This window comes from Diplotaxodon limnothrissa, linkage group LG11 (assembly GCF_057381915.1).
Source record: "Diplotaxodon limnothrissa isolate DT_005_m linkage group LG11, D_limnothrissa_male_GT1.1, whole genome shotgun sequence".
Taxonomy (NCBI): Eukaryota; Metazoa; Chordata; class Actinopteri; order Cichliformes; family Cichlidae; genus Diplotaxodon; species Diplotaxodon limnothrissa.
Window position 1 is genome coordinate 38,681,210 of NC_140606.1, and position 27,557 is coordinate 38,708,766.

General features: G+C 48.1%; 1 protein-coding gene across 1 annotated transcript; it reads left to right on the plus strand.

Annotated features, from left to right (window-relative positions):
- Nucleotides 1-27,557, plus strand: adam15 (ADAM metallopeptidase domain 15). The gene is made up of 22 exons (XM_085366722.1): nt 1-530; nt 2,284-2,375; nt 9,718-9,794; nt 10,277-10,355; nt 10,445-10,521; nt 11,932-12,181; nt 12,775-12,840; nt 13,753-13,824; nt 13,913-14,082; nt 14,159-14,243; nt 14,417-14,565; nt 15,543-15,720; nt 15,871-15,963; nt 16,050-16,245; nt 16,657-16,765; nt 17,020-17,215; nt 17,553-17,630; nt 19,123-19,234; nt 19,322-19,475; nt 21,761-21,869; nt 24,969-25,120; nt 25,726-27,557. Exons 1-22 carry the CDS (start codon nt 380-382, stop codon nt 25,790-25,792), a joined length of 2,712 nt encoding a protein of 903 aa, XP_085222848.1. The 5' UTR covers nt 1-379; the 3' UTR covers nt 25,793-27,557.

The window sequence follows — 27,557 nt, forward strand, 5'->3', positions numbered from 1 at the left end:
GGCCTCCAAACACGGATGAACCCAGCTGTCCGGAAACAAACGCCCTGAGCCGGAGGAGCTGGCGGGGTCCTCCCGGGACTGGCGCTCAGTCTGGGACTGTATGACACGTTTGGCTGGAGCTGCGCAGATAACGGTCCGAGCCAGAGCCGTGATTTCCCGCTACTTTACCGACAGTAACGGACACTCCCCCGCCCGGGGTTCGGGACAGCACACGCCGCTTTGTGTGGGTGTTACATGGAAAAGAAGCGCCATGGAGTTTCAGCGGAGCCTCTCCCAGAGCTCGGACACGGTGAGGTAACGGGAGCGGGACGGGGTTGCCTCACACACACACACATCAGACAGCAGCAACCTGTTGCTGGTTGCCGGTGACGCAGAGAGGATGAGCGGGACTACCGGGCTGTTGCTGCTACTGCTCAGCGGCCGTGCTGCGTTCATCGTCTGCCGGTCCCTGAACGCACCCCAGGATGTGGGGAGTCTGCCTCGGGACGGACAGACGGACGGTACCGACAGTCTGACAGCCACGGTGACAGGTAACGATAACCGACTGATGGGGCCGACCGTCATTCAGGAATACACCCGGAGCTTAAAAAGTAACCATGTAATTCATCCAAAAATCACTGAATCTGGTCTTCTCAACCTATTTTTATTGAAAATAAAACAAAAAAATAAAGGAGCCTCTTTACATTTAATTAGAAATGTGTAAACAATAATCAGAGAAAGAATCATAAAGCTGAACATACTGTATCTCTACTTAAATTAACTTGGTAATATGAAAATTTTAAAATTATAATGAACATGTCCAAAACCCAAGAAGTCTGGGTAAAAAGAAAAATCACTGGGATTAAAATAAAAACATTAATTTAATTTTCAAAAATATTTTTACATTTTATTTATTTATGTATGAAGTAGTTACTTAATCAAAGAACAGGAAACAATGAATGTAGCTGTGATAAGTAATATAATATAACTATACGGAGACTAGTCCTGGTTATGTGCAAAGTCGTCCTCCAAAATGTCAATTTTTACATCAGGAAAAACCAAAATTAGAGGTTTAAAAAATAATTAAATAAAAGAGAACAAATGTGCTCTACAGACAGAAAATGTAGGAGAAATATTTCATTAAAAACATTTAATCAAGGATTGTTTCAGTTTTCAGCCTGTTCGTGTGTATTATTGTGTTTATAAATATGTTTCTGTGGGGACCAGTGTGAGTTTTTAACCTGGTTAGTGAGGTCTTCGTGGGGCGTGAGGTCTTCGTGGGGAGTGAGGTCCTCGTGGGCAGTGAGGTGATGGTGGTGGTGCCAGTTGTCCGCAGCTGGATTAACCCTTTGTCTGGATTAAACTGATGACCATTTGGATCGATCTAGGATTTCTTGGTGTTGTTGCCATTGTTGCCATAACAACACATCCTGAAGGCGGACCTACTTGGAAGCACTTTTGTTGAGTTTTGGAAGATTGCGTGACAGACTCAAACCTGTGACCACGCCACTATGGCAGCCGAGGAAAGGCTGCTATGTGGCTTCTAACGTTGAATAATTCTGTCTGACTTTATTTTGTCACATAGAGTTTTATAATTCTGTAAATTACAATAAAAGAATTTAAGTTTCGTTTCTTCGTTTCACACCATAAAGAAAATGGGAAGATTACTTACACATTAAACTCCAGATGTTCCAGAATCATGTCCATCACGATTATGTACGCGCCTACAATTAAGATTGTTTAATTAAGCATCACCCAATAGTGTCCCTGCTCGTATAAGGTGGAGACATTTGTGCTGAAGAATGGCAAAAACTCACAATCACTCTTATCTGTGATCACTGTGGATCTGCTACTTTTCACAAGTCTGGGCTAACTTTAAAAAAAGAAAGTAACTGATTATATAATTACATAAATTTAAAGTTAAAAATAAATGTGAAAAATAGTTGCATCCTCATGACATCACAGAGAACAGTGATGCTAATGAGGGCGCTTTCAAAGATGGCAATACAAACGGGTGTAACCTTTGACCCCTTTCTAATTTAATACTTGGCATGTTGCCGTGGTAGCTAATCGGACTGCCTCTCTGTAACCTGCTGTAGCGTGAACACGACAGAGCGTCCAGACGGCGGACGGCCTCTGATTGGCTGTCAGACAGCACACACTTGGTTCTCAGATCAATTGTTAATAATTAGCAAGTATAAAACTGCCATAGAAACAACATGATCGTGTAGCCTCTGTGTGGAACCCCGTGTTCCCAGTTCTCCCAGTAGCTTGCTGGAGTTCACCGTCTGTCTTTGTTCTCAGGTGTGGACAGACGCCAACGCCCACTGCTGGCAAAAACTCGCCCATTCGTTCTGGTGGACGGGCGGAGACGGAGCCTCGAGGAAGCTTTCCGGGTAGGATGAAAATGTCATTTCGAGGTGGTGCTGCTGTTTGGGTGGAGTATCTGTGTTGGTGCAGTGGTCCTGAGCTCAGTCTGGTTTCCAGCTGGAACTGGATATTCGGGATGGGTGGGAAACACATTCAAACACACACTTCCCTTCCCTATTTGAGAAAACAAAGCTGATTTAACCCGCCCATCTGTTATCGCGGTTACCTGATGCGAGTATTTTGGGCACGACATGAAGGGCGTGAAGCTCTGCCTCCACAAACTGCATGTACGGCAGCGTTATGAGGACAGAGACAGCTGAAAACACAAGAGGAGGAGATTTTAAATCATGTTTTTCACTTTTTCAATATTCACCAGTCCTCATTTGTAATATTTTTTCTGTTGTCAAACATCAAATCATGAAGTCTTTGTGTTGCCCGGCACTAGATTATCTCCAGCAGACGTGGCCGGGCTGTGGGGGTGGAAGTGTCAGCACAGATTGTGTGTTTCCACACTGACGTTACTTGGACAGGTTACAGGGACTTTCCTACACACAGAAATCATCTGCACAAACACAACATGTTGTTCTTCAGGTGATGATACAACACAAATGAGATCCTTCAGCTAGGCTAATGCTGCCTGATTGCCTTTCTCTGTGCGTGGATTTACATGTGCAGTCCTCCCACAGAGATCCACTCTGAGCCAGAAAAATGATATTTGCACGTTTTTGAATGTTACTGTCCTTCTGAGAGGCCGATGCTGTCCACAGTCAGTTCCCACAGAGACAATCTTAGGTGAGCATTGTCCAACTCGACCATCGTGGACTTCAGCCAGCGACCGTAGACCTTCCTGCTAATCGTAGGTTCAGACCAGAATCTGCACTAAGCTCACTGAGACTGAAGTCCACTGTGGAGTGCATCAGCAGGCCACGAGACTCCTCTGAGAAACAGCTGATTGCAGTAATCATTGAAGACTCTGGAGAAGTCTCCATTTATGGAGGACACGCTACATATTAGCCAGGCTTTGACTGCGTCTTCATCCAGCGAGTGTGGGAGCAGTGAGCAAAGTCGTGACTCTTGCTTGGACTGTGTCTGTGTTCGATGGATACACTGACGCGCTGCACACGCGTCTGAGATGCTGTTGGATGATTCACGTTAGCTAACAGTCGCAGGTGTTTGTGAGGAGGCTGTTTCTTTGTGGTGTAGTTTGTAAAGAAGGTATCGTTTACAGTGACGGTGAGAAAAGCGTGTGTAGCTTTATTGATAATGCTGGATAAAGTTCGTTTGACCTGAACGGAAACCCTCAAACTTGAGCGCTCCACAAAGACTGACGGCAGAGCTGCGGAGTTTATTCTGCAGACGAGCAGCAGGAATCGGCGGCTTTACCTTCTCTGTCTCAGTTTCAGTCCAACTTCTGAGACGTTGTGACTGTTTGAGAGAGGAAGGAAGCCGCAGCGTTGATGGTTTTCACCAGAAGCTTCCTGTAGGCACGCTGAGACCTGACTGCAGGAGGGAAGAAGGGGAAGTTGGGGAAAGAGCGTTGTTAGAGGATGGACACTTCCTGCGCTGCTGAGAGAAGCTCTGAAATCATTTCCTGTAGAAACCCCCACCCATCCCAACCCCACCCAACCAGGAGCGAACGTGGAGTTTAGGAAGAGAGAGTAGGAGAGCGGGGCTGAAGGACCCCAGACCATCAGCTCTGACCAGCAAAACCATCACCGGTGGTGCTCTGCCCATAGCTCCCCATGGCAACAGTCTTAAGTTGCTTCGTGCTGCAAGCTGACGACCTTACAGCTGTGATCTCCAGTGATCAGATGGTCCCATATAAACTGCATATGGTGATGGTGGGGAGGAAGAACTTCCATTTAACATGGCTCAGGGTCACCTGATCCATCCGTTCACAAAGTAGCCACAGACCGTTCCCACCCGGCTCCCCCACCGTCAGCCTTCCTCTGAGGGAGGATCTTTTCAGCAGATGTTGCAACATCGTGGATGTCGTGTAACGCAGTCGCAGCTGTGGCTCAGAGAACATCAAACACCGGTGGGATCAGTCCTGCTTTCCTTCACGCGAGCCGTTCTTCGGCTTTCACAGAACTGGAACAAAGTTCATCTCTGGCCTTGTTTGTGTTTGGCTGTCGTTGGCGGCGCCTGACGTCGTGCTTCCCCTGTGTCTTCCTGACACGCGACGTAAACCAGGCCTCAGCTCTCTCCCTGTTGTTGCTGTTTCACTCCTCCTTGTTTTTCGGCCTTTCTTCCTGCTCTGTTGTGGTCGGCAGCTCTCGGCCTCGCCCAGAGTTTCTGCAGCTCTGACATCATCTGGAGGCCGGGCGAGAGACATGACCTCACTGCATGGAGAGCGAGTTTTAGGGGCGAAGAGGGAGAAACCTGTCAAGAAGGGAGGGTGGTAACAGATGGTGAGAGTGGGCGAGAGAGGCTGAAAAACACAGCGAGGGGAGGATGAGGTTATAATTAGGTTTGTGGAACAGAAATGTACTTTCAATAAAAACCTTAGAAACAATCACAACAGTGAAAGAAAAAAGTGATGCAATGAACTTTTCCTGAAGTATTAAAACATGTATGTGCTCAGACACACGAGGAGGGCTGATTATCAGCAGGCTGAGAGGGCGGGCACAGCTGTACGTGTCACCGGGCCGCGTTTCAGGAGTTTGCAGGCCTCCCCTTAAATGCCCTGTAAGTTAGTCTGTAGGAACATCATCATTGCACTGTGTGGAAATGAGGCTACATATAGCATATATTCAGGTGACTGCCTCTCGCTTATGTCTGCAGATAGCAAGACGTCAGGTTTCTTAAGCAAGAGGACCAGAGCTGTCCCACCGGAGTGTCCGACGGGGTCCAGTCCATTCATTAATGTTTCCATATTTTCAGTGAATTGCACTGCTGTTATATGAAGAACTCCGTGATCTCTGACTGTTATGTTCCTTTGTGTGACTCGCACTTGTTTCTGGCTGAAATCTCGGAGTGAGTCGAGCTGATGGAGGAGTGATGGTGAGGGCAGACTGAGCGTGGCTCAAAGTGCTGAATGAGCTGAAGGTGAGCGGCTGAGCCGACAGGCGACGGTGAATCTAAGCACGGGAGAATCCAATTAGCATCGAGGGGGCAAAAAAAACACAGAGCAAATTTAGCAAAACCAATCACAAAGGTCTTAGCGTCTCAGCGACGCCCAACGACCTGGCAGAGGAGAAGCGAGCCGAGGTCAATGACCTGCAGGGGACGACCTTGTGAACCTCAGCTGTGCAGGCTGATGGGAGTTCAAACACGAGAGAAGGAAGTGGAAGCACGATAGCTTCAACTCACAAATGCAGAGAGACTGCAGGACACAAAGGGAACCAAGTGAGACAAGGAGACACATCCAGGACTAAAATCACAGAAATTCCATTCAATTTTATTCATATAGTGCCAAATCACAACAGCAGTGGCCTCAAGGCGCTTTATATTGTAAGGTCGACCCTACAATAATACATACAGAGAAAACCCAACAATCATATGATCCCCTATGAGCAGCACTTTGGCGACAGTGGGAAGGAAAAACTCCCTTTTAACAGGAAGAAACCTCCGGCAGAACCAGGCTCAGGGAGGGGCGGGGCCATCTGCTGTGATTGGTTGGGGTGAGAGAAGGAAGACAGGATAAAGACATGCTGTGGAAGAGAGACAGAGGTTAATAACAGATATGATTCAATGCAGAGAGGTGTATAAACACCCAGTGCATCATGGGAATCCCCCGGCAGCCTACATCTATTGCAGCATAACTAAGGGAGGATTCAGGGTCACCTGGTCCAGCCCTAACTATATGCTTTAGCAAAAAGGAAAGTTTGAAGCCTAATCTTGAAAGTAGAGATAGTGTCTGTCTCCTGAATCCAAACTGGAAGCTGGTTCCACAGAAGAGGGGCCTGAAAACTGAAGGCTCTGCCTCCCATTCTACTTTTAAATACTCTAGGAACAACAAGTAGGCCTGCAGAGCGAGAGCGAAGTGCTCTAATAGGGTGATATGGTACTACAAGGTCATTAAGATAAGATGGGGCCTGATTATTTAAGACCTTGTATGTGAGGAGCAGGATTTTGAATTCTGGATTTAACAGGAAGCCAAAACAGGAGAAATCTGCTCTCTCTTTCTAGTCCCTGTCAGGACTCTTGCTGCAGCATTTTGGATCAGCTGAAGGCTTTTCAGGGAGTTTTTAGGACTTCCTGATAATAATGAAGTGTCCAGTTTTACTGTTTGCAGTACTTAATCATAGTTCCTAAATCTATGATTATTAAACGATTCGCCAATAAGAAAGTCGTTTATTTCAGATCAAAATCAGGATTTTCCAGCCGGGTGGAGCTCCTGAACCACAGCACTGTGGAGCTTCTGATTTGGTTTAAAAAGCAGAGTTCCTGCAGTGGAGCTAATTACGTTTTGTGTTTCACTCTGATTTGATTAGCGATGAATTAAGCCGACTCAAAAACGACCCAGCAGCGACGACGCCGCCGTTCTCCGCCCAGAGTTTGTCTCTGCAGTTCTAAATACTGACGTCAGTCTATGAACCATCTTACATCTATAATGCATTTGTTGCTTTAATAATTCTTGTTCTTCAGATTAAGAGCTACAATAACACGCTCGCCATTTTTAGTAACATGAACAGTAACATCTGTTCCAGCTGCTTCGTCTGCTTTCAGGGAATTATTTGGACCGTTTGGGGAAAAAAAAAAATGCACACGAGAGCAACTCGAGTCACGCCTGTTTCTTTTAGCGGTGAAAGAAAATCTTTGTACATCAGCTGCGTGCTCTAGAAATGAACCTAAAGGGGGCGCTGTCATGCTCGTCTGGAGGAACCAATCAGAGGTCTGAACAGCTGCATGTTTCCAGCTCGCAGAGTTTAGTATGTCGCTGATTCAGTTTCCTCTGCGCTGCCTCTCAGAGTCGGACCCTCCCAGCTGCAACGATCATGACTCAGCCAACACACACACACACACACACACACACACACACACACACACATACACATCCTGCTGCACAATAATCTGACCCCACCACAGTACAAAGTTCAGAGAGGGTGGGGAAACAAGCACGCCTCAGAGGGGAATTCTGTTCACTTTTAAAGGAGAACTTCACCCAAAATCTCCCCTTCAAACCCTGCAGGACTGCAGCCCATGATGTGAGGAATACATGTTGTTGTTTAGTATCACCACTAAAACGAAAGATCCGAACGGAGCGAGGGCGGTCCAGGTCACATGTTAGTCCAGCTTTCCAGAAAAACAAAACTGAAGGTTATTAATCATCGAGTGGGAGGAGAGCAGAGATGCTCACGCTGACTATTCATGAGTCAGCTGTGAGTTGTAAAGCTGCTTTTTTTTTTCTTGTAAACTGTAAGTGTAACAAAATTAAAGATGTTCAAAGTTTGACTGTGTGCTGTGAGACCAGAGCTGTGTGAAGGTCCCACAGTTCCCCCAGTGTGACGTGATATGATCCAGAAATCAACATAACCCCAGATTATATTAAGAACTGCACATTTCCATGATCGCAGCGCGGCAGCGGCCTGGAGCGGCTCCGTGCTGCGTTCAGGAACCGTAAATGCACCTGGGACAGGAAAGAGAGCAGAGCTGTGTCTGCAGCTTTAAACAAACACTTCTGCTGCCGCCTCTGCATTGGACTTGCTGTGGGTGGGGCTACAGGCAGCCCCGCCCACACACAGTGATGGGGAACCAGGTGAGGCAAAGATCAGGCGTTACTCTGGGCTAGCCGGTGATTCTACCTGGAGAGAGAGAACGGAGGAGTCCATGTGGAAATTCAAAGAAGAGCTTCACAGTCGTGCTGAGGAAACGCGAACACGACCATCCAGATGTTCATTTAGTTTAAAGACAGCAAAAAGTTCTGTGGTTTACTGATTTGTTTGATTTGTTTTCGAACAGGACATGTTCTGTATTGAGTATGATATAGATCAGCGGTCCCCACCCTTTGTTGCCCCACGGACGGTTTAATGTCAGACAATATTTTCACGGACCGGCCTTTAAGATGTCGCGGATAAATAAACACAAAGTAAAATGACACGACCGAGACAAAAACGGTGGTAAATATAATAATGAACGGGAATTCACTGTGTAAGTGTGTAACTTTATTAGCAGCGTCCTCCTGAAATGCCACGACAACAATGAGAGTGACATCCTCCTCTCTGCCCCTTAATGCTCTCAGGTCGCTATGGTAACGTGTAAATATCCCTTTCAAAATAAGACACGCAACTACAACGCGGGAAAAGACCCAGGGAAACAGTTAACGATAAAAACCCTGAAAACCATAAATTTCACACCCGAGCCTCAGCTCTCGTGGCCCGGTACCCAACGACTCACGGACCGGTCCGGGGCCCGGGGGTTGGGGACCGCTGATATGACACAAGAAAGAGCTCTGGTAAACTTGGGATACACCATGAACATCGTCCCGGCCAGCACTGCCGGGACGATGTTTTAACAAAGGAAACTTAAATCCCGTTTTGCATTGCAGTGCACAACATCTGGCTGATGTCAGAAACATGTGGATGGAGGGGATTTCAAAGCATGTGTCAGGTGGCTCTAACAGGACGTCCAGCTCTAGCTCCGACACAGCGGGGCCCGATTCAGTCGCTGAGCCTCGGTGCGCAGCGAAGGTTTATGAGGAAAAGCAGGGCGTCATCAGCCACAGGAACGGCCACGTGGCTGCTCCCCATGACGGGGGTTTCACAGGAACAGTGCTGCTACACCCAGTAACACACACTCCTACACTTCCTCCAGAGCTGAGAGGAGAAAGCCGCTGGACAGGAAGTGCCTGCACTTCAGAGAGAAGCTCCATTAAGACAGGAAGGTGTATTGATTAGATGGCGGATGTACTCTGCACCGCCACATCCTAAAGGAGCAGAAGAAAGGAAGTCACCGGAATGAAGTAAAAATGGTGGAAGCGGAACAATGAGAGTGGGAGTGGGCTCGCTGAATTATGAGAGTTGGTGCTTTTAATTCAGGGTATGAAATGATGATGATGATGAAGTTGAGCAGTAAGTGCGTTTAATAATAAAAATCCAGATGATGATTGGTTCAGGCACACATAGGCCCTCTGTGGTACCTGGAAAAGTTCAGACAGCTGTTAGAGCTGCAGGTGACTGGATATAGAGCAATGAGGAAGCTCCGCCCCTCCACAGCTCTGTTAGTTTCTGTTATCTTAGCCAATCATTTATGCCCCTGTTGTTTACCTCCACAGGTGCCCTCAGCAGTAATTTGAATGTGCAAATCCGTCTCGTTAGCCTCGGGTATTTGTGCCGTTTGGACGCGCTCCATCCTGTTCTTTTCTTTCCTGCCTCCAGAGTTTAATCGGCTCAGTAAATGAAGGAACTGTTCTTCCTGTGTTCCCAGGATGGCCACCCTGACAGGCTGCAGTGTGGGCTGGAGGTGGGAGGAAGACTCTTCCTGCTGGAGCTGGAGAAGAACCAGTGAGTCTGAGCGGCGTGACATTAAACACCACATGTACCGAACCTCCTGTGACGTTAATCTGAGCTGATATAAATAAAGATGTCGCAGCCGTCACTGCGGATCGTGTCGGATTGAGGAGACATTTTTAATTTTATCGCTGCTGTTTGATTCTGAATTCTTTCTCAGTCGTCGTCGTCGCGTACACTCGCCGTTTCTGACTCAATCACTTCCTGTTGACATTAGTTTACAGCTGATATGTGGGGGATAGTCAGAGACTTTATTCTGAGCCCCTCCCAACTATCAGCTGTCCTTTGGTGTTGTAATATTTAACTGTTTTGGGAAGCCGTGCTCTGACACCAGCCTGGCAGCGAACATCGCAGGTTGTTTGAGAGGCCGTAACGCGAGGGCGCGTCGCATCACTCGTTTGAATGTGATTCTGTTAATGCTGCTGTTTGATTCTCGCCGTCTCTCACACACTTTGATCTTTGTCGTGTCTCTTTAGCGACCTGCTGCCCAAACCGCCAAACGTCTTCTACTACCTCCCCAACGGTACCGGAGTGTCTGTAATGGCCAACCCTGTGGTGAGTCAGCGAACGCACCGCAGCCGTCAGACCTTCCCCGTGGAGTCGTCCAGCTGTGACAGATGCTGTTGTGTTTATGTCGCCTGCAGACTCACTGTTATTACCACGGCAGCGTCAGAGGATTCCCCCAGTCCAGAGTGGCTCTGAGCACCTGCTCGGGACTCCGGTCAGTACCCGCCCCCAACAGGAAGGACAACCTTTCAGGCCCATCACAGCGCGTCTCGCTCTCAGCTGGAGGCTTATTTGTGGTTCAGAGTTTCTAAAAGTCGAGCGTTCGGCCCTTCTTCCGTGAATCCTCGGCTTGGTTTCAGGACACAGACATCCTCTGCTTTCAACTTTAGCTTTGAAACTTTCCTCTTTGGGCTCGATCAGGTGACCCTGAATCCTCCTTTCCTCTGAAAAACTAAGAGCAAGACACAACAAACTAAAGCTGAGAGAAGATAAACCTTTACATGCCACAGAGAGTGGAGGAGAACGCCCCACTGCATCCTGGGACGCCTGCAGGAGAGTTCAGGGTCACCTGTTCTGAGTTTAAGGTGGAGACAGCTGTTAGAGGTTCCTGTACGTATTAAATACAGACACTATAAAAATACAGTAATTTCAGTGTGAGAGAGGAAGGAAGAAGAAAAGAGTTTCTGTGCTTAAACGCTCGAACGGACGTGAAGCCTGACAAACGGAGACGCACGGTTCAGGAGGAAGTCGTCGTGTTTAGACAGCGCTGGTTTCCAAACGCTCATCCTGTTCTGCAAAAACAGAAGCTGCAGATTTCTGCTGACGGGTCGAAGCTGAGTGTCAGGCAGGCAGCTGCTCTCTGAAATATGAATATTTATCGCTGACAGCTGTCTGTGTTTAGACTGACAGATGTTCACGTTCAGTCGGTGGGATTCACTGCTGCGTCACGTCAAAAACCAAAAACATGTCAGAAAGCTCCTTAAACCTAAAAACCTCCAATCCGCTCAGTCCAGGACTCGATGTTTCAGGTCTTTGTGTTCTTGGCAGAAAACCCGAGTGAAGCGTCAGCGTTCCAGAGCCGGCCGAACTGATCCGGATCAACGGCCTCTGACCTGACACAGAAAACGTTCGAGCTGCAGGACGATTATCAGGTTTATTTATCAGCACGTGAAGAGGGAGGGTCCGGCCCCGAGAGTAATCGCTGAGCTCAGATTATACACAAGCTGTATTAACCTTTATTCATCAGGTTGGATTACTGAGAACGTAAAAACAAAGATTTTCTGTGCAGCTCAGCGAGCTCTGTGGTGGTTTCCTGCAGCCTGTAGGTCGCCGTGAAAAGAACCGAGTCTGGTTTGTGAAATGAATCGCGAATTTATTTTCTAACTGCACAAAAAAACCGGAGTCATCATTTCCCTCGATATGATTTCATAACTGCACGCCCATCCTACTTCCTGTGTCGTCAGCATCATGATAACAAATCAATAAAAACCAGTTTTATTCTGTTTTTTATTGTTATGTGATAGAAATATTTACAGTGGAGCTCTGAGGTCAAAGGTAAACACTCCTGTGTGTGTGCTTAGAAATATGAATAGGACCCCTGTTAATCAGCTGCTTCCTCCTGCAGTGGCATCGTCGCCCTGAACGCCACCCTGAGCTTTGAGCTGCAGCCACAGGAGGAGCACCACCATCACCACCGCCAGGCGAGGGAGGAAGAGGAGGAGGAGGGTGCAGGAGGGGAGAGTGGAGGTGAGGATGATGAAGGAGGAGTCCACCTGCTGTTCTCCACCACCCCCCTGGAGGATGACGCTGCAGGAGGCTGTGGAGTGTCGCACACCGCCGTCCCCCCCATCCACAGCTCCACACACACACACAGGGTGAGACAGGCTGCCATGTTTTTATAGAGAGCTGAGTTATAGTCTGCACAGTCAGGAAGTGCTTACAAGGAATGTGTTACAGGTGTTTGCAAAGGTAAGGCTTAGGGCCCCCAGGAGGTCAGATCTGGAGAGGCTCTGGCCCACAGTCAGTGACAGGAGCCACGCCCCCACGGACATGGAGGGTGAAGTGATGCAGTGCTGTGCTCACAGATCTCACACACCTGAAACAATCCGCGTGTTTAAGTGTTCCAGTATTTCACCTGCAGTCAAACAGGAAGTGAAGCTGTTCCTCTCCCCAGACTTTGTTCAATAAAGCAGGAATTTTAAAGAGTTTTAAGATGTTAGATGACGTGTTAAAGTCAGATCAGCAGTTCCTGTTTTATGTGAGTAAAACTCACCTCACAGAGAAGGCGACTCTCTTTAAGGTGAGCGAGTCTGGAGGCTTCAAACTGTAGGTCAGCCCTCGTGCGGCAGCTGTTGACGGGGTCGTTAAACTGCAGAAGTTTGATAAACTACAAATACGTCAAACTTTTACTCCCATTTGACCTCTGACCTGACCTCTGACCTGACCTCTGTGTGTGTTCTGTCTGCAGACGAAGAGAGACATCCTGTCTGAGACCAAATACATCGAACTGGTGCTGGTGGCCGATCACCAGGAGGTCAGTGTGTGTGTGTGTGTGTGTGTGTGTGTGTGTGTATTGTTGGTGTGTCTCTTAGGCTACGTTCACACTGCAGGTCTTAAAGCTCCTTCTGATTTTTTTGTCTGGTTGTTCACACTGCAAATAAAATGTGACCGCAAACGCGCTCCAGTGTGAACCCTCAAAGCGGCCCGCATGCGCAAAAGAAGCCGTCACACATGACGCGCTCTGTTTGCGGAAGGAAAAATGGCGGCTACAGAGCTAGCAGGTGTTGTTGCAGCAGTCTATCAATTTCTGCAGAGTCGTAACCGACAGAATTTTGACAAATTAATTAGAGAAAGAAGGACACTGAGAAAAAAGGGCCCGTGCTTTAACAATGGCCGCCATGCTTTCTCGTTTGTCTCCGGCGCTGATAATCGGCGTCTGTCTTGTGTCAGTGACGTAAAAGACGGATTTAATGCGACATGACCATCAAACAGCAGTCGCTTTCTACAACATCAGATATGTATCGGATTCAGCACCACATGACAGTGACCCAGGTCGGATTTGATGCGCTTTCGCCTGCAGTGTGAACGTAGCCTTAGTTACCTCTTCAAAGCAGGATTTCACAGGTTTGTCTGATGGGACCCGGCTCAATGCAGCAGAGCGGTGACCTCTGACCTGCAAAGGTCATGTGATTTGACAATTAACATGGCCTGGCGTTTGGAGCAGAGAGGAGGGGCGTGCTGCAGCGAGCCAAACAAATGTCTTTTAAAGAGTTTCAGCTGTTTGGGGTTTTTAACCTGCAGTAGCGCGTTCTCGACACAAGATGGCAGCAGTTTGTTTCACCCTGAAATGTGCCGACTGATTCTTTGTCGTTTGCTGATTTGATTTGCAGTTTAACATGTTGGTTGTTCCATCCTGATGTGACTAAAGCTGCAGTCTGCTCCACAGTTTCTGAATTACCAGAAGAACAATAACACCATCATCTACCGCATGCTGGACGTGGCCAACCAGGTGGACTGGGTGAGATCTCTGACTTCCTGTCACAGCCGGCCTCTGTAACACTGCAGCAGCAGCAGCGCACCTGAACCGCCTCTTCTTCCTGTTTCAGTTCTACCGTCCCCTGAACGTCCGCGTGGCGCTCACGGGTTTGGAGATCTGGAGCGACCGCGACAAGATCCGTGTGGAGAAGAGCCCGACCGACACCCTAAGCAACTTCCTGGAGTGGAGGACCAGAGACCTGCTGCCACGCCTTCGCCATGACAACGCCCAGCTCGTCATGTAGGAGCACTTACCAAAATAAAAGTCTCGCATCGCTCCTGGTTCGGGTCGTCACGTGTTCGTTTCTTCTTCACAGGGGCGGGTCCTTTGACGGCACCACAGTGGGGATGGCGTCTCAGTCATCCATGTGCTCCAGAGACAGGTCGGGCGGCGTCAACGTGGTGAGTCGGCCTTCGCGTCGAGCTCCGTTTACTTCCTGTGTCACTGTGATTTAGTGATTCGTTTACATTTTTAGCCAAACAAGATTTTAGTGTAAAACATTTTGATCTTTTTACACTTTACTGACAAAATACTTGGCTCCATAAAAACGAAGCGATTTCTCTCTTCCTGTCAGGATCACCTGGTCAGTGTTCTGGGCGTGGCATCAACTGTTGCTCACGAGCTGGGTCACAACCTCGGGATGAGCCACGACACCGCGGAGCGCCACTGCTCCTGCCAGAACGAGCCGCGGCTCGGGGGCTGCATCATGGAGCCCTCAACCGGGTCAGTGCCAGACTGTTTAACCCGGGTCAGCATCAGACCAGAACCCCCAACCCTGCTGAGACTCATCGCTCGAGTCCTGCTTCTCTCTTTACTCTGTGCTTTAACTGCTTTACATCTCTGAAGTCTTAAAGGTCTCGTCTCAGCAGGAGCACAGCTGCTTTTAGTCGTTCCCCCTTTTCCCAAAGAATGTGCTCTTAATGTCTCGCCCGGTCAAATAAAGTTAAATAAGGTTATTGAATTTTCTATTCATTTTCAATAAGTACCTCTTATTACGCCCTCGGACCCGTCAGGTCAGAGTTCGCACTTCAGGCTGAAAACAAAGGTGAACCGTGACCTTAGCTCCGGTGCTGGATCGTGTTTCCTGTTCGATCAGCTCAGTCTGTCGTTTAAAAAACCCGATAAAGCCTAAATGAAATTATCCACAGAGACCAAAGCGTTTGGTTTTTGCATCAGGCTGTAAATATGCTGTAAAGTTGGACTTCCTAGGCTACGTCCACATGAACACGGGTATTTTTGAAAACACAGATTTTCCGTTTTTGTTTCTTTGTGTGTGTAAATGTAAGCACGACAAAACTGCAGATAGTCGGATTAACAGCCATCGTATTTTGTCTCTATCCGCCATTGTAGAAATAATCTGATGTAAACAACAATGTGGCGCACAGCGCCACATCAAACAAGGCGCACAGCTTTGACGTTGCGTGACTAACTCTCAGTTTTCCTCGTCCACACGTAAACGCAAAAACTGAAAATCTGCACCATGGCAGGAGTTTTAAAGAATCTCAGTTATCAGTGATCGAAAACGCCGTTTGCGTGTGACGCAGCCTTAATGTGTCTGTTGTTTACTGGCTCTCTGCTGGAGCCTCAAGTGGCCATTAGAGGAGCCGCAGGTTCAGTTTCGGTGTCATTTTTCAGTCCTGAGGCTTTCCTGGTTCGTTTTTAGCCGTGTAATACCAGTGTCCTGTGACCTCTGACCTCAGGTTCATGCCGGGTCAGCTATTCAGCAGCTGCAGCGCTGCAGATCTGTCCGTCAGCCTGCTGCACGGCGGCGGTATGTGTCTGTTCAACGTGCCACAGCCGGAGCACCTGCTGGGAGGACCTCGCTGTGGAAACCTCTACGTGGAGAAAGGAGAGGAGTGTGACTGCGGCCTGCTGGAGGTACTCGCCTGTTCACCTGCTTCTGCAGCACGTTTGCTTCAGTTTCAGTCACAGTTACTCTTCGTCACTCCTAGCAGTGATGAAGGTCACACACGTTACTTTGGTTTGTTCTCCTTCTTGATGATGTGCTGCTGTGCTCTGATTGGTCAGGAGTGTGAGGACCCCTGCTGTAACGCCTCCACCTGTAAGCTGGTTCCTGGAGCTCAGTGCTCATCTGATGGTATCTGCTGCCAGGACTGTAAGGTCAGGCTGACGTCGATGCCCACAAATATAAAAACAATGTTTCCTGCAGTATTTTCATCTAACTCCTCCTCTTCCTCCTCCATCAGCTGCGAGCGGCGGGTTCGGTGTGTCGTGAGCCTCTCGGGGAATGTGACCTCCCTGAGTACTGCACAGGCTCCTCCCCCTACTGCCCCCCCAATGTATTTCTGCAGAACGGGGAACCCTGTGAGGAGGGCGCCTCCTACTGCTATGGAGGAGTCTGCGCCAGCATGCACAGCCAGTGCCAGACGCTGTGGGGACCCAGTAAGACTCCAGTCTGTACCTGTCCCTCATTTCCTGTCCTGTGCTGGATGTTTATATTAAACATGGAGGAAATGATCACTGTGAGCCACAAATGAGGACTTAAAGCTGTGTGAGGACGACACAGCTGAGAATGAGCAGATAGATTTAAACCGAGTCTAAATCTCCTATCAATCACAATTTGTCACAGCTTATTTTAGCCTAAATCTGATTGCACCTCACGTACCAGCGACCTGGAGTGAGTTTGACCCGCACAGTGAACAACACTGAAGCCAACAAAGCTTAAACCAGTTTGCACTGAGCCAGCTCCTGTTTGAAGCCTGGTTTCTGTTGTACTCTGACTAAACTTTGGCTCTTTTGGTTTAAACCAGTTTAAAACGTGCATTTGTGACTGGTTTTTATTTCTGTCTTCAGATGCCACCAGCGCTCCCGCCGTCTGTTTCTCGTCTGTGAACAAAAAGGGAAACAAATATGGAAACTGTGGTCAGCTGACCAACGGCTCCTACATCCCCTGCAGGAACTCGTGAGTCCACAGGGGCACTGTCACGGTCACTGCTGCGTTACTGTACTGCAGGCCTACAAATCCCATCATGCCTGTGTGTGTGTGTGTGTGTGTGTGTGTGTGTGTGTGTGTGTGTGTGTGTGTGTGTGTGTGTGTGTGTGTGTGTTCATATCTTCTTTTGGAGACCAAAAATTGGACGTTTGCTATGCTTATGGGAACCAAAATTCCAGCTTTTCCCGCACTTCACTTCCTGTCACGTTTGCTTGCCGATGCAGGGACGTTCACTGCGGCAGGATCCAGTGTCAGGGTGGGAGGGACCGCCCCCTGCTGGGCACCAACGCAGAGATCCTCACCACCAGGGTCCACTTCAACAACAGCGACCTGGTCTGCAGAGGCACCTTCTTCCACCTGGGTGACGACGTGTCCGACCCTGCCACCGTGGCCCACGGCACCGCATGCGGCCGCGGCAAGGTCAGACAGCGCCTCCTACAGGCTGGGGGACAGTTTGTATTTGAATTAATTCTCTTTAGTTGCAGTAATTTTAATTATGCAACAACAAAAAAGGATTAAAAGCAAAGCGTCTGTGTAGGTTCGCAGTCTTCCAGGTCATGGTTATCGAAGCAGCTGGGAAAGAAAAACAAAGTTTCAAAGAAACTTAAAGAAGTCCAGTGGCTTTTCTCTCCAAGCTCCTTAGATAGATAAAACCGAATGTTCCACTGAAGTTCCAAATATTCCGAGTTTTGTAAGATTTTTGTGAGAATTTCTTGAAACAAACTTTTGTAGAAGTGTGATTTTGTTGCTGTTTCAGGCCTGTTTGAACCAGAAGTGTCAGGATGTGTCAGTGTTCGGTGTGGACGAGTGTCGCAGGAAATGCAACGGCCACGGGGTGAGTCACGTTTAAAAATGTGTGAGGTATACGTTGGCACAAAGACAGAGCTTTCCACCATAATTTCACATGAGACCAAATAAACTCATCAGTTTACTGAGGTCATGATTTATGTGCTGAGGAGTCGCCCCCTGCTGGTCATGAGAAAGACGTACTGCCTTGCACTTTGGGAGGATCCTTCACATTAACCCTTTAAAGCCGGTCAGAGCAGCACGCTCCAGTTTGCGTAAATATTTTTAAATCCCGGTAGCTCTGCAACCCTGTAAGCTAGCGCAATAAATTTTTTTGCATATGAAACCGGAGGAGTTGTACTTACATCTGATGCCATCAGCTTGTCCTCGGTCACGGTTTCCTTCCACATGTAGCTTTGCAAAAACTGCATAAAAGCACTTGCAGCAACAAAAACATAATATTCCAGAAACACGCTTTGTGATCTGATCAGCTGTTTGTAACACTTCCTACGTCCATCAGCGCGAACTATCGCATGTCCGCCATGACCTGCCCGAAACCGGAAGTGACGTCATTTTGTGGAAATGTAGTTTTTTACCATCAGGATCTCATGAGCCTATACTGGTGTTTTTAAAAGTTATGTTTGACTTCATGACTTCCTGTGTCGTTTCTGGGATGCTGAGGACTCATATTGCACTGCTGGAAATAGTTTATTTTGATGCATTTGCTGTTTTTTTTGCAAATTTGCACTATAATATTTATTTTCATTTTTCCTGCAGTGTATAAAAATTGGTGTATCTCAAAAATAAAACTATGAAGACACTTAAAATAAATTTCCTGTGGTGGGAAACTAGTTTGTGCAACTTTTTTGTATTTACAGTTTTGAGGCAAAAGAACAACAACCTCAGAAACTCTGTAATTCTAAACACAATCTTATAATTCTGAGTCGATGCGTCGGCCGTACAGACAAGAACAGGGAGACGCCACCGCCAGAGACGGTCAGGAGCAGCGATGGGCAGTAACGCGTAATCAAATTATTTTTTTCAAGTAACATGTAAACTAAGGGATTACTATTGCAAAAAAGTAATTAGATTACTGTTACTTTCACATAAGCACGCTGCGTTACTAAACTGATTTATGTTTGTGAGAGTGTCTCGTGACAGCGACGTCCGTGGCAGCAGACGTGTGCTGATCAACGATGGATAATATGGTATTTACCTCCAAAGTCCCATAAAAGAAGGAGTCCCATTGTTAGCATAAACTCAGCCACCTACAACATTTCCACCTCGCCACCATCCTAGTGGTGAACACCCCCCATCACATGAAAAACTCCACCGACTCCACCAACAAGGTCCAGAAACTTGGATCCAGATGAGACCGTAGTGTCCTTCGATGAGCTCTGTTTCCTTGCACACCTCCAGCTGAGGCGGTGGAGGCAGAAGCAGCAGTTAGACCTCCGCCTGCTACCACAGACTGTAACTACAACCGGGTCCCTGCTGTTCTTGGTGACAGTGTGAGTCTGTTTTGTGTGTTTGTGTTGCAGGTGTGTAACAGCAACAGGAACTGTCACTGCGAGGTGGGCTGGGCTCCGCCCGACTGCAGGTACTCGGGTCACGGCGGCAGCGTGGACAGCGGCCCGGCCCGAGCGCCTCGAGGTGCTTCGCTCTGAGAAACCATCCAAAAATGAGACGATCCTCGTCTTCTCCGCAGCGCCCGTTAATCCTTTGTGTTTTTGCGTTCAGAATCGGATCCCGTTCGAGTCACCCTGCTTGTCATCTTCCTCTTCATCCTGCCGGTGGTCCTCCTCTTCCTCGCTCTTCGGTTCCCTGGTTTCCGTCAGCGTCTCTTCTGCCTGGGACCGAACAGCCCATTTCATAAAGCTCGACAGCACAACCGGTAACCGTGTGTGTGTGTGTGTGTGTGTGTGTGTGTGTGTGTGTGTGTGTGTGTGTGTGTGTGTTAGGGCTGGGTATTGTCACTGATTTCTAGAATCGATTCGATCCACGATTCGATTTAATTCTATTCGAATTTTGACAGAAATATTATAATTCAGATCAGTACATTTACATATTTCTGTATCAATAAAAAGGAAGCTGACACTTTCGAGACTTTATCAAAGGTGTGAGCGTCACAGCGAGGCCTTTGTGTCAAAGTAGCTGAGGATAAAACAGAAAAACATGAAGGTGATTTTCCTGTTCTGGATTTTATAAAAATATTCTGCAGTACATCAAAAACGAAAGAAAACCATTAATCAACACATGATTGTAATCTGAAGTTACAGAGGTTTTATTAGAGACACAGCGTTTTGCATTTTGCATAATTTTAAAAAGTTTACATTTGTTCAGTTTTGAGCAGCAGAAATGAGGTTTTCTTTTCAGAAGAATGTAAAAGGAAAAAACAGCGGCCGACAGCCTGTAAACAACAGTAGACTGGTGCGTAACAAGCAAGCGAATAATGAAGAAAGGGAAACTGTTCTTGAAGTACAGAGAGAGAGAGAGGGAGAGAGAGAGAGGGAGGGAGAGAGAGAGAGAGAGAGGGAGGGAGAGAGAGAGGGAGCTGTGCATCGCGGTGGAAGCAAAACAGTGAAAGAGTGAATCATGACGATGTTTATGTGAAGCGTAGTTTGGATCTTCTTTTGCTGCTGGTTCGGTCAATATTGTTTGGAGAGACATCAAACTAACAGCTTTAGAATCAGCGCATAAAGGACGTGAACACAAAGCGCCGACAGATCAGAGTCAGCGAGCTGTCGGCTTTCAGCCCCGACCGTGAGAAAGTCACATCTCACTGATTCTGATCCGCGGGTCGCGCTGTGTGTTTACGTCTTTGTGTTCCTGCTCTCATTTACTGTTTTAGCTGTTTGGTGGTTGTTGAAATTTTGTGAGGTTTCACCAGAGATTCTGGCATTTCAGGAAAAATAAATTTATATTTAAAAATCGATTCAGGATTTTAATGAATCGATTTTACGTTATCCAAGCCAGAATCGATTTTAATCGATGAATCGATTATAAAAACCCAGCCCTAGTGTGTGCGTGCGTGTGTGTGCGTGCGTGCGTGCGTGTGTGCGTGCGTGTGTGTGCGTGTGTGTGTGCTACTGATGAAGATCAGTTAAACCAGTGCAGTCTTCCTCATGTGAAACAGTTAGCTTCATCTCAGTTGTACCGCCTCTCTCCACCTCCAGCCTGGTTCTGATGTGCTCTTTCTTACCCACGATGCAGTGTGGCTGACTGTGAGATGTGGGGTTTGGAGGTAACGCCCACTCACGTCTCCAGGTACTGCTGGACCTGCAGGGTCCTGCTCTGTGCTCTGTCCCGTTAGAGTCAGAGAGGTGATGAAGCGCTGGACCGATGGATGCTGATAAAGTGTCTCTGCTGTCGTTGACATGCTCGCCCGCTTCCTTCACCTCACTGACTGTCTGCTCTCACCTGTGGAGCAGAACCAGGTCAGGGCTTAAAGCTGTGCGGGTCCACGTCTCCTCCTGCAGAAACTAAACAAAGTCAGAGTTTGAGGCTCCTTCAAGCACGTCTCAGGACGCGCTTTCCTGGCGCAGCTTTAAGTCTTACCTGGATCCTTCCCACCTGACTCCTCACAATCAGCTGTTTCTTTTCCTCAGCACTGACGTGAAAAATGTCTCAAAAATCTGTTTTTCCAGTCAGCAAACTGAGCAGCAGGGCCTCGTAATGTTTGTTCTACTGATGATTTATAGATCTAAAAAACGAAAGTTGTGCTGTTAAATTTGGCCAAAATCACCTTCATTAAAACAAACACCCAATGAAACGTCTGGTTGTCTATGATGCTGCACAGCTGGAGCTGCTCAGTAAACAGACTTTTTAAATGAAACTTCTCATATATGGGAAAGCCTGCGTAAACACAGAGCTTTGATTTTCACAGCCAGGAATCAAACACAAAGCAGAGTGATGGTGTAGTGTCCAGCCTGTAGAGCGGCTCAGGTGATTAAACACATGTAAAAAACCCCGAGCTCCTCGTGTCCACCCTCCACAAACCTGCAGCAGCTTGAACTGGTGCGGCTGGTGTTGTGTTTGTGGCCTGTAGGTGCGGTGACTTTAGATCAGCTGTTCTAAAACATACAAACTGTAATAAAATAAGAGCATCACAGAGATTCTGAGGACGAGTCCACACCTGAGCTGCCCGTGTCTCTTTGATTTACTCACCTTCTCGTCCAGGACTCCGGCGATGGAGCGAGTGGACGGCAGGAACGGAGAGCAGGTCCGACCTCTCAGATACCACCTGAACCCTCAGACGGACATCCCGCTGACCCCGCCCCAAAAAGAGGTAACCAGAGTAACCGCACAGACACGCCGACACTGACTGTTTGCAGCCGGAGAGGTGCAGCACGCCATGGCAAACCGCCTGAGCGAGCATTAAGGGAATTAAGATGTGTGTGTGGAGAGCGAATTTTGTATTTTTGAAATCGGTCTTTTTAATAGTAAAGATTTGAAGCGAACTGTGGAGGTTTTGTTGATTTTCTGTGAGTGAGGTCTACCACTCGTGGTTTGGGGTTTTTCTTTATTTTAATCCACGAACACCTCCTACGTTTCCTTTAAAACGCACCCAGTTCTTCTAAACCTCATCCTGCTAAATATTAGACTCTTTCAAAGGCATCGCCCTTAATCTCTTGAAAAGGTTTCTTGTAAGCTCCCAAAATATATTTCCATATTTCTCTTCTTGTATCGAATGACATCACAGACGGTGTTACTTTGAGCATATATGACTGTGTGCGCTGTGGCGCCGCTTCCTTCGCCCTGCTCCGTTCTGAGTAAACTTCCTGTCTGCAGTGAGTAAAATTAATACTGAGACTCGAGCAGAAGCGAGCGAGGCTTCGCAGAAACATGAAGTGAAACGTCGCCGACGGCTCAGAGGAAGTGGCACGCTCCAGCACCTTTTCCTCTTCTGTCTGATATTAACACACCTGCCCGTTTGGCCTCTGACCTCTGAGTCTGTCAGCTGTCACTCTGCTTCTGCTTCCTGTTTCCTCTCCAATCAGGTTCATGACAGACCTGCTCCTCCCACTAAGCCACTCCCCCCAGACCCTGCTCTAAAACCTCCACCGCAGGTAACCGCTCCCCTCTAGGTGTGTGCGTGTTCAGGTGTCCTGAGTGTGTCTGCGTGTCGTCGTGATGCATGATGTGTGTGAGTTGTGTCGTCTTAGTCGTAGTGAATCATTCGTGCAGATTTAAGTGTTCAGTGGAAAAGCAGGAAAAGTTCAGCATTTTAAAAGATCCTCAGATTCTCTGCGTCCCCGAGACCTCAGAAATAAAATCAGCTGAGGTCGTCTAACGTGTCGCTCTGGGCGGGACTCTGTAAGAGACGGTCAGCAGGGAAAATAAACCAAAGACGGCATCAGTGAACACAACGAGCAGCAGCGACAGGAAGCACCGGCTACGTGAGGAGAGTGAGGCGTGCTGGTGCGTGTGGACTCGTCTACTTTTCCTTAAACATGACACTAATTGAGCAGCCGGAGGATGGCGGTCAGCTGCATTTCCAAACAGCAAAGGCTTGAGAAGGCGCTCTTCATGCCCGGTTTCAGGCCCTCACACACCTGCACAGGTAGATGTGTTGGCTCGATGAGGTGTTCAGCTGAAGTGGATCCTGGACAAACCAAACGCGCTGCAATCTGCTGCTGCTTCTCCCTCCTTTCCTGCAGCAGCGAAAGCTTCCCAGCAGAAGTGCAGCCAAACACGGCGTGTTGTTTTCTGAGGAGTCGATCAATAACTCTCCAGGACTGCGAACGACTTCAGTGTTTGTTTGCTAGCACGAAAGTGTTTTGGGTGTGAGCCGCCACAAATGCCACATAATTAGGAGCACGTTATTAATTTTCATAGCTGAAGTACAGAAGCCGACTTCGTCAGCTCAGGTGGATGCTCACCTGCAGAGCAGCCTTAACGAGGAATTTTGAGGATTCCCTAAAATGTTGAACTCTTCCTCACTGACTCAGCTCGGCCTCGTCTCCACCTCCAAACACTGACTCGATGTTCTTCTGACTTTTTATTTCTGCTGCTTCAGTTGGTCAAACAGCGACCGGCCCCCCCCACCAAGCCTCTGCCCCCTGACCCCCCCGCCCCCTCCAACCAGGTACGCTACCTGTAGTGTGTAGTGTTACTGTCCGTCCCGTTTGTCTGCAGTACGTGTGTGTGTGTGTGTCGTCTGTTGGAACGTGTTGTCACTGCTGATGTAGCGCTGAAGTTAAAACAGAACCCCACTCAGCAAAACTGGAGCTCCGCCTTCTTGGTCTGTTAGTACAGTGACCTCACAGCAGCCATGTTATTGGTTGGATGATGTCAATAAAAAGGCGCCAGCAGCACAAACACGGTCCAGAGGTCCAGTTCAGGTGAAGCTAGCAGATACCTGTCAGTCAAAGAGGCCACGCCCCTAAAAGTGCAAACTTTAATCCTTAAATACAAATTAGCAGAATTCACCCTGGACTGACTCACTGCTGCCTCTGCTGGATGTCAGAGGAACTGCAGCTGCTGGTGCTTCATTTTCAGGTCCCGCCGCTCCAGTCGAGTCATAAAACTCTAAAATATTTAAATCGAAAAACACAAATAAGAAATAGAAATACCCCCTCACACCTCCCCTAATGCAGCAGGTGGTCAAGTTAATCTGAAGTTCCAGGAAACTGTTGGTGCCAATCAGCAGGTGAAACATCTGCCTGACAGCCTAGTTTGTCTGACCCATGTCTTTCCTGCCTGCATGCTGCGCTATCAGTCTGATATGAAATAACATCTCATTAGTGAGTCAGACCTCTCGGTTTCACGTCAGTCAACAGAGAATTTCAAAATAAAGCTCAACGACCTCGAGTCCTCGCCACCTGCTGTGCTCTGTTTCCTCCTCACGTTTCCTCGTCTTTGTTGCTGAAGCTTCACTCTTCTTCCTCTCTTCTTCCTCGCTAACCCTCCAGCAGCTGGTGAGTCGACCAGCTCCGCCCAACAAGCCTCTCCCCCCTGACCCCATCACACCTGGACAGGTACGCCCTACCTGCATGCTGCTAGCTGCTAGTACATAGAGAGCATATAGTAGTGCTAGGAGCTGAAATGGTGATGAGATGGATCAATCACTGTGATTACTGAGAGCTGATGGTCAGACTGGCTGTGTGAGGGTGTGATGTGATTGGTTGGCTGGAATCATGCCCAACATTAATGAGGCGTTCAGGAACGCAGGTGAGCGTTGGGCATGCAGGCTCCTGATTGGATAGAATCACCTGTTTTATCATTTCAGACTTGGTAAGTTTCAAAGCTGCAGCTGATTCATTCGTAAAGAGGAAACCAATCAGCCGTTTTGATTTAAAAAATCCTCCAAGCTTCTCCGTGATGTCACATTTCCTTTGAGCCAGCCGAGCAGTTACAGGTGACACTCATTTGTTTCTTTCTGCAGGTTTCTGTTCCACTCAAACCTCTAGTCCCAAAAAAGCCCCGCCCTCCAGCCATGCCGTCCAACCCCTACCTTCCGCCACACCCCGTCTACAACTCCAACAGTAAACCGCCGCCACACGGGGCAGTCGCACCTGCTGCTGCCGGACCCAACAGGTACACCCGACAGCTTTTTGTCTCTTTCTTAAAGCTTTCTGATCTAAGACGATGACGTAAGTGTACTTCCTCAAGGTTTCCTGTAATCTGACAGGAAGAGACACGAGGACATGTTTGCATCATGAGTGAAATTGCAGCTGTGTTTGAGCCAATCCGCTCGTCCAACAGACGAAGAGTGGAGCTAATCGTTCAACATGTACAGTTGTGACTTTTTAACAGGAAGCTGCTCTTTTTGTAAAGTGTTGCACAAATGCCAGGGCGTGAAAACGTGCGAGTGAGGGTGGCGGCTTCCTGTGGCGGGTATGCAGCAGGGCGGAGGCGCTGAACTCGCAGGAATCTCTGCAAATTTGATTCAGCATCACACCTCTCAGCACATGAAACTAAAACAGCGTCAAGCATAAACAATAAAACCTGAGAAACCAGAGTCACAGGCGCCAGTTTTGGGCGGGAGATTTTTAGGCCTGAAACGGTTTGAAGATGTAAACGTGTTGAAACTGAATTTGAAACGTGTGCAGGAGCTGTTTGCTCCGCCGAAGGCCGTCTCTGATGTTAGCCTTAATGTAAAAGTGAGCCGTGAGCAGTAACGTCTTCTCTCCTCTGTGCAGACGGCCTCCTCTTCCTCCGCTGCGACCCGCCGTCCCTCTGAAGGTGGAGTCCTCTCCTCCGCTCTGACCCCCCGGGTGACCTTTGACTGATCACAGAGCAGCTGAAGGTGGAGATGATGGAGATGATGGAGACTCGCTGTCACCGGATTTCATCCTCACGAGTATTAATGAGCGCTGCTGTATCTCTGGAGTTCAGTGCCTTGCTCAGCAGCACCTCGGCAGCGGTTAATGTGGATGTTTGGGTGACGTCACGTTCATTCAGTGCCTTGCTTAAAGACCCTCGCACCGACCTATGATTAGTGGTTTCCAAACTGTGGTCCGCGGCCCATCTGCAGACGTTTCGGTTGTTTTTTTTAAGACGTTGTTTTTAGTGAAACTTTGTTTTTTTTAAATAAACGCGTATGCGCCCGGACAGACTTCCTGCCTGCTCCAGGATCTTCTGATCAACAAAGACTTGGATGAATGTTCGAGTGGGCAGCAGGAGATGAGTCACAGATTTGCTACGTTTTATTTTCTGTTACAGAGAAAACAGATTTTTCCACTTTGCTCGGAATATTTTTATGAAGATTCCCACACACAGGCTCGAGTCGCTATTGGACAACATCCTCGCTCTTATTTTGAAAGCTGCACTGCTGCTGACCCGAGCCCAGCTCGTGTTTCCCTACAGACGCCGTCTCTGCGTCCGCAGCTGGCGATGACTCTGTGCTCCTCCCTCTCCTGGGATACACAGTGAGCTGGACGAGCGACCAATCACACCCTGCAGCAGGTGTACAGGAAGTGCAATCACCAGCTGAGCTCCGCCACAGTCAGAGGAGAGGCGGCTGACGACGGCTCCTCCTGGCACAGAGTGGGCACAGAGCAGCGGTCCGGTGCGTTGTGATCCATGCGTGACTTCCTGCCTCACTGATGCCGCATATGCAGCGTCACTGTGCAGGAAACGCCGCTGTCAGGAAGAGCGACTGCGAATAAAGCTGTAACGCTGCTAACTGTGCTGACTTTATTCTGAAAATGTCTCCATCCTAACTTTCACGTATTCACAGGAATAAAGTAAGACGAGGCTTTTGGCCGTCATCACTTTGATCTCAGAGCTTCAGCCTTTATTTTCCAAATGTCACAATAAAGGATCAGGACTTTATGCTGTTACGTAATGTCAGTGAGCTTTTGTTTTTTTAAGGTTTCTACTGTACAAACGCTGCTCTGATGGCGTCGGTCTTTTCAGCTTTGCAGGTTTTATTTTAGTGCTTTTTATGTACGTGTGTACTTTGACTTTATTGTGAAAATCTGAGGTTTTTGTTCTTTTCTTAAATGTTCGCCACACCTCTCTCGCCTTCGCCCGCATGTTTCTACACCTGCTGACTGTGTTTAATTTTGCTGGCTCGTGTTTTTTTTATTTTCTGAACCCGCCTTGAGAGCAGAGACAGCAGGAATGTGCGCCGATCGTTTGTAACGTGACACCAAAGAAACGCTGGGAGACTAAAGTGATGAAGATTCAGAGGAAGGTTGATGTGAGCTGCTAAAGGAGCAGTTTGCAGTTTAACCATCGCCTCGTCGCCTTCTCGCTTGCAGCTGTGTGACGTGCTTCAATTTAAAGACATCTGAGAAAACGTGACTGTTGCCTTTTTGTAGTTTCTGTCCTTGGATCCTGGAGGTGGACCGAGCGGTCCCCAGTCACCCCGAGAGGGCTGGGGGTTGATTCCTGTCCAGCCTGTGTGCCTGCTATTAGATTAAACTGCAGTGATGTGAATAAAAGAAAGTCTGACGCCTCAACTTCAGTTATTTTGTCCCCACAGTGAATAAATGTTTCTAGGTGGTGTTCAATAGAACAGACAGCT

Bases quoted from the DNA above. Each gene is read 5' to 3' on its own strand.
- adam15 (XM_085366722.1), top strand. From the start codon at position 380: ATGAGCGGGACTACCGGGCTGTTGCTGCTACTGCTCAGCGGCCGTGCT. The intron at 12,841-13,752 runs GTCAGTGTGTGT...TCTGCTCCACAG, and splicing joins TGGTGGCCGATCACCAGGAG to TTTCTGAATTACCAGAAGAA. The intron at 16,246-16,656 runs GTAAGACTCCAG...TTCTGTCTTCAG, and splicing joins CCAGACGCTGTGGGGACCCA to ATGCCACCAGCGCTCCCGCC.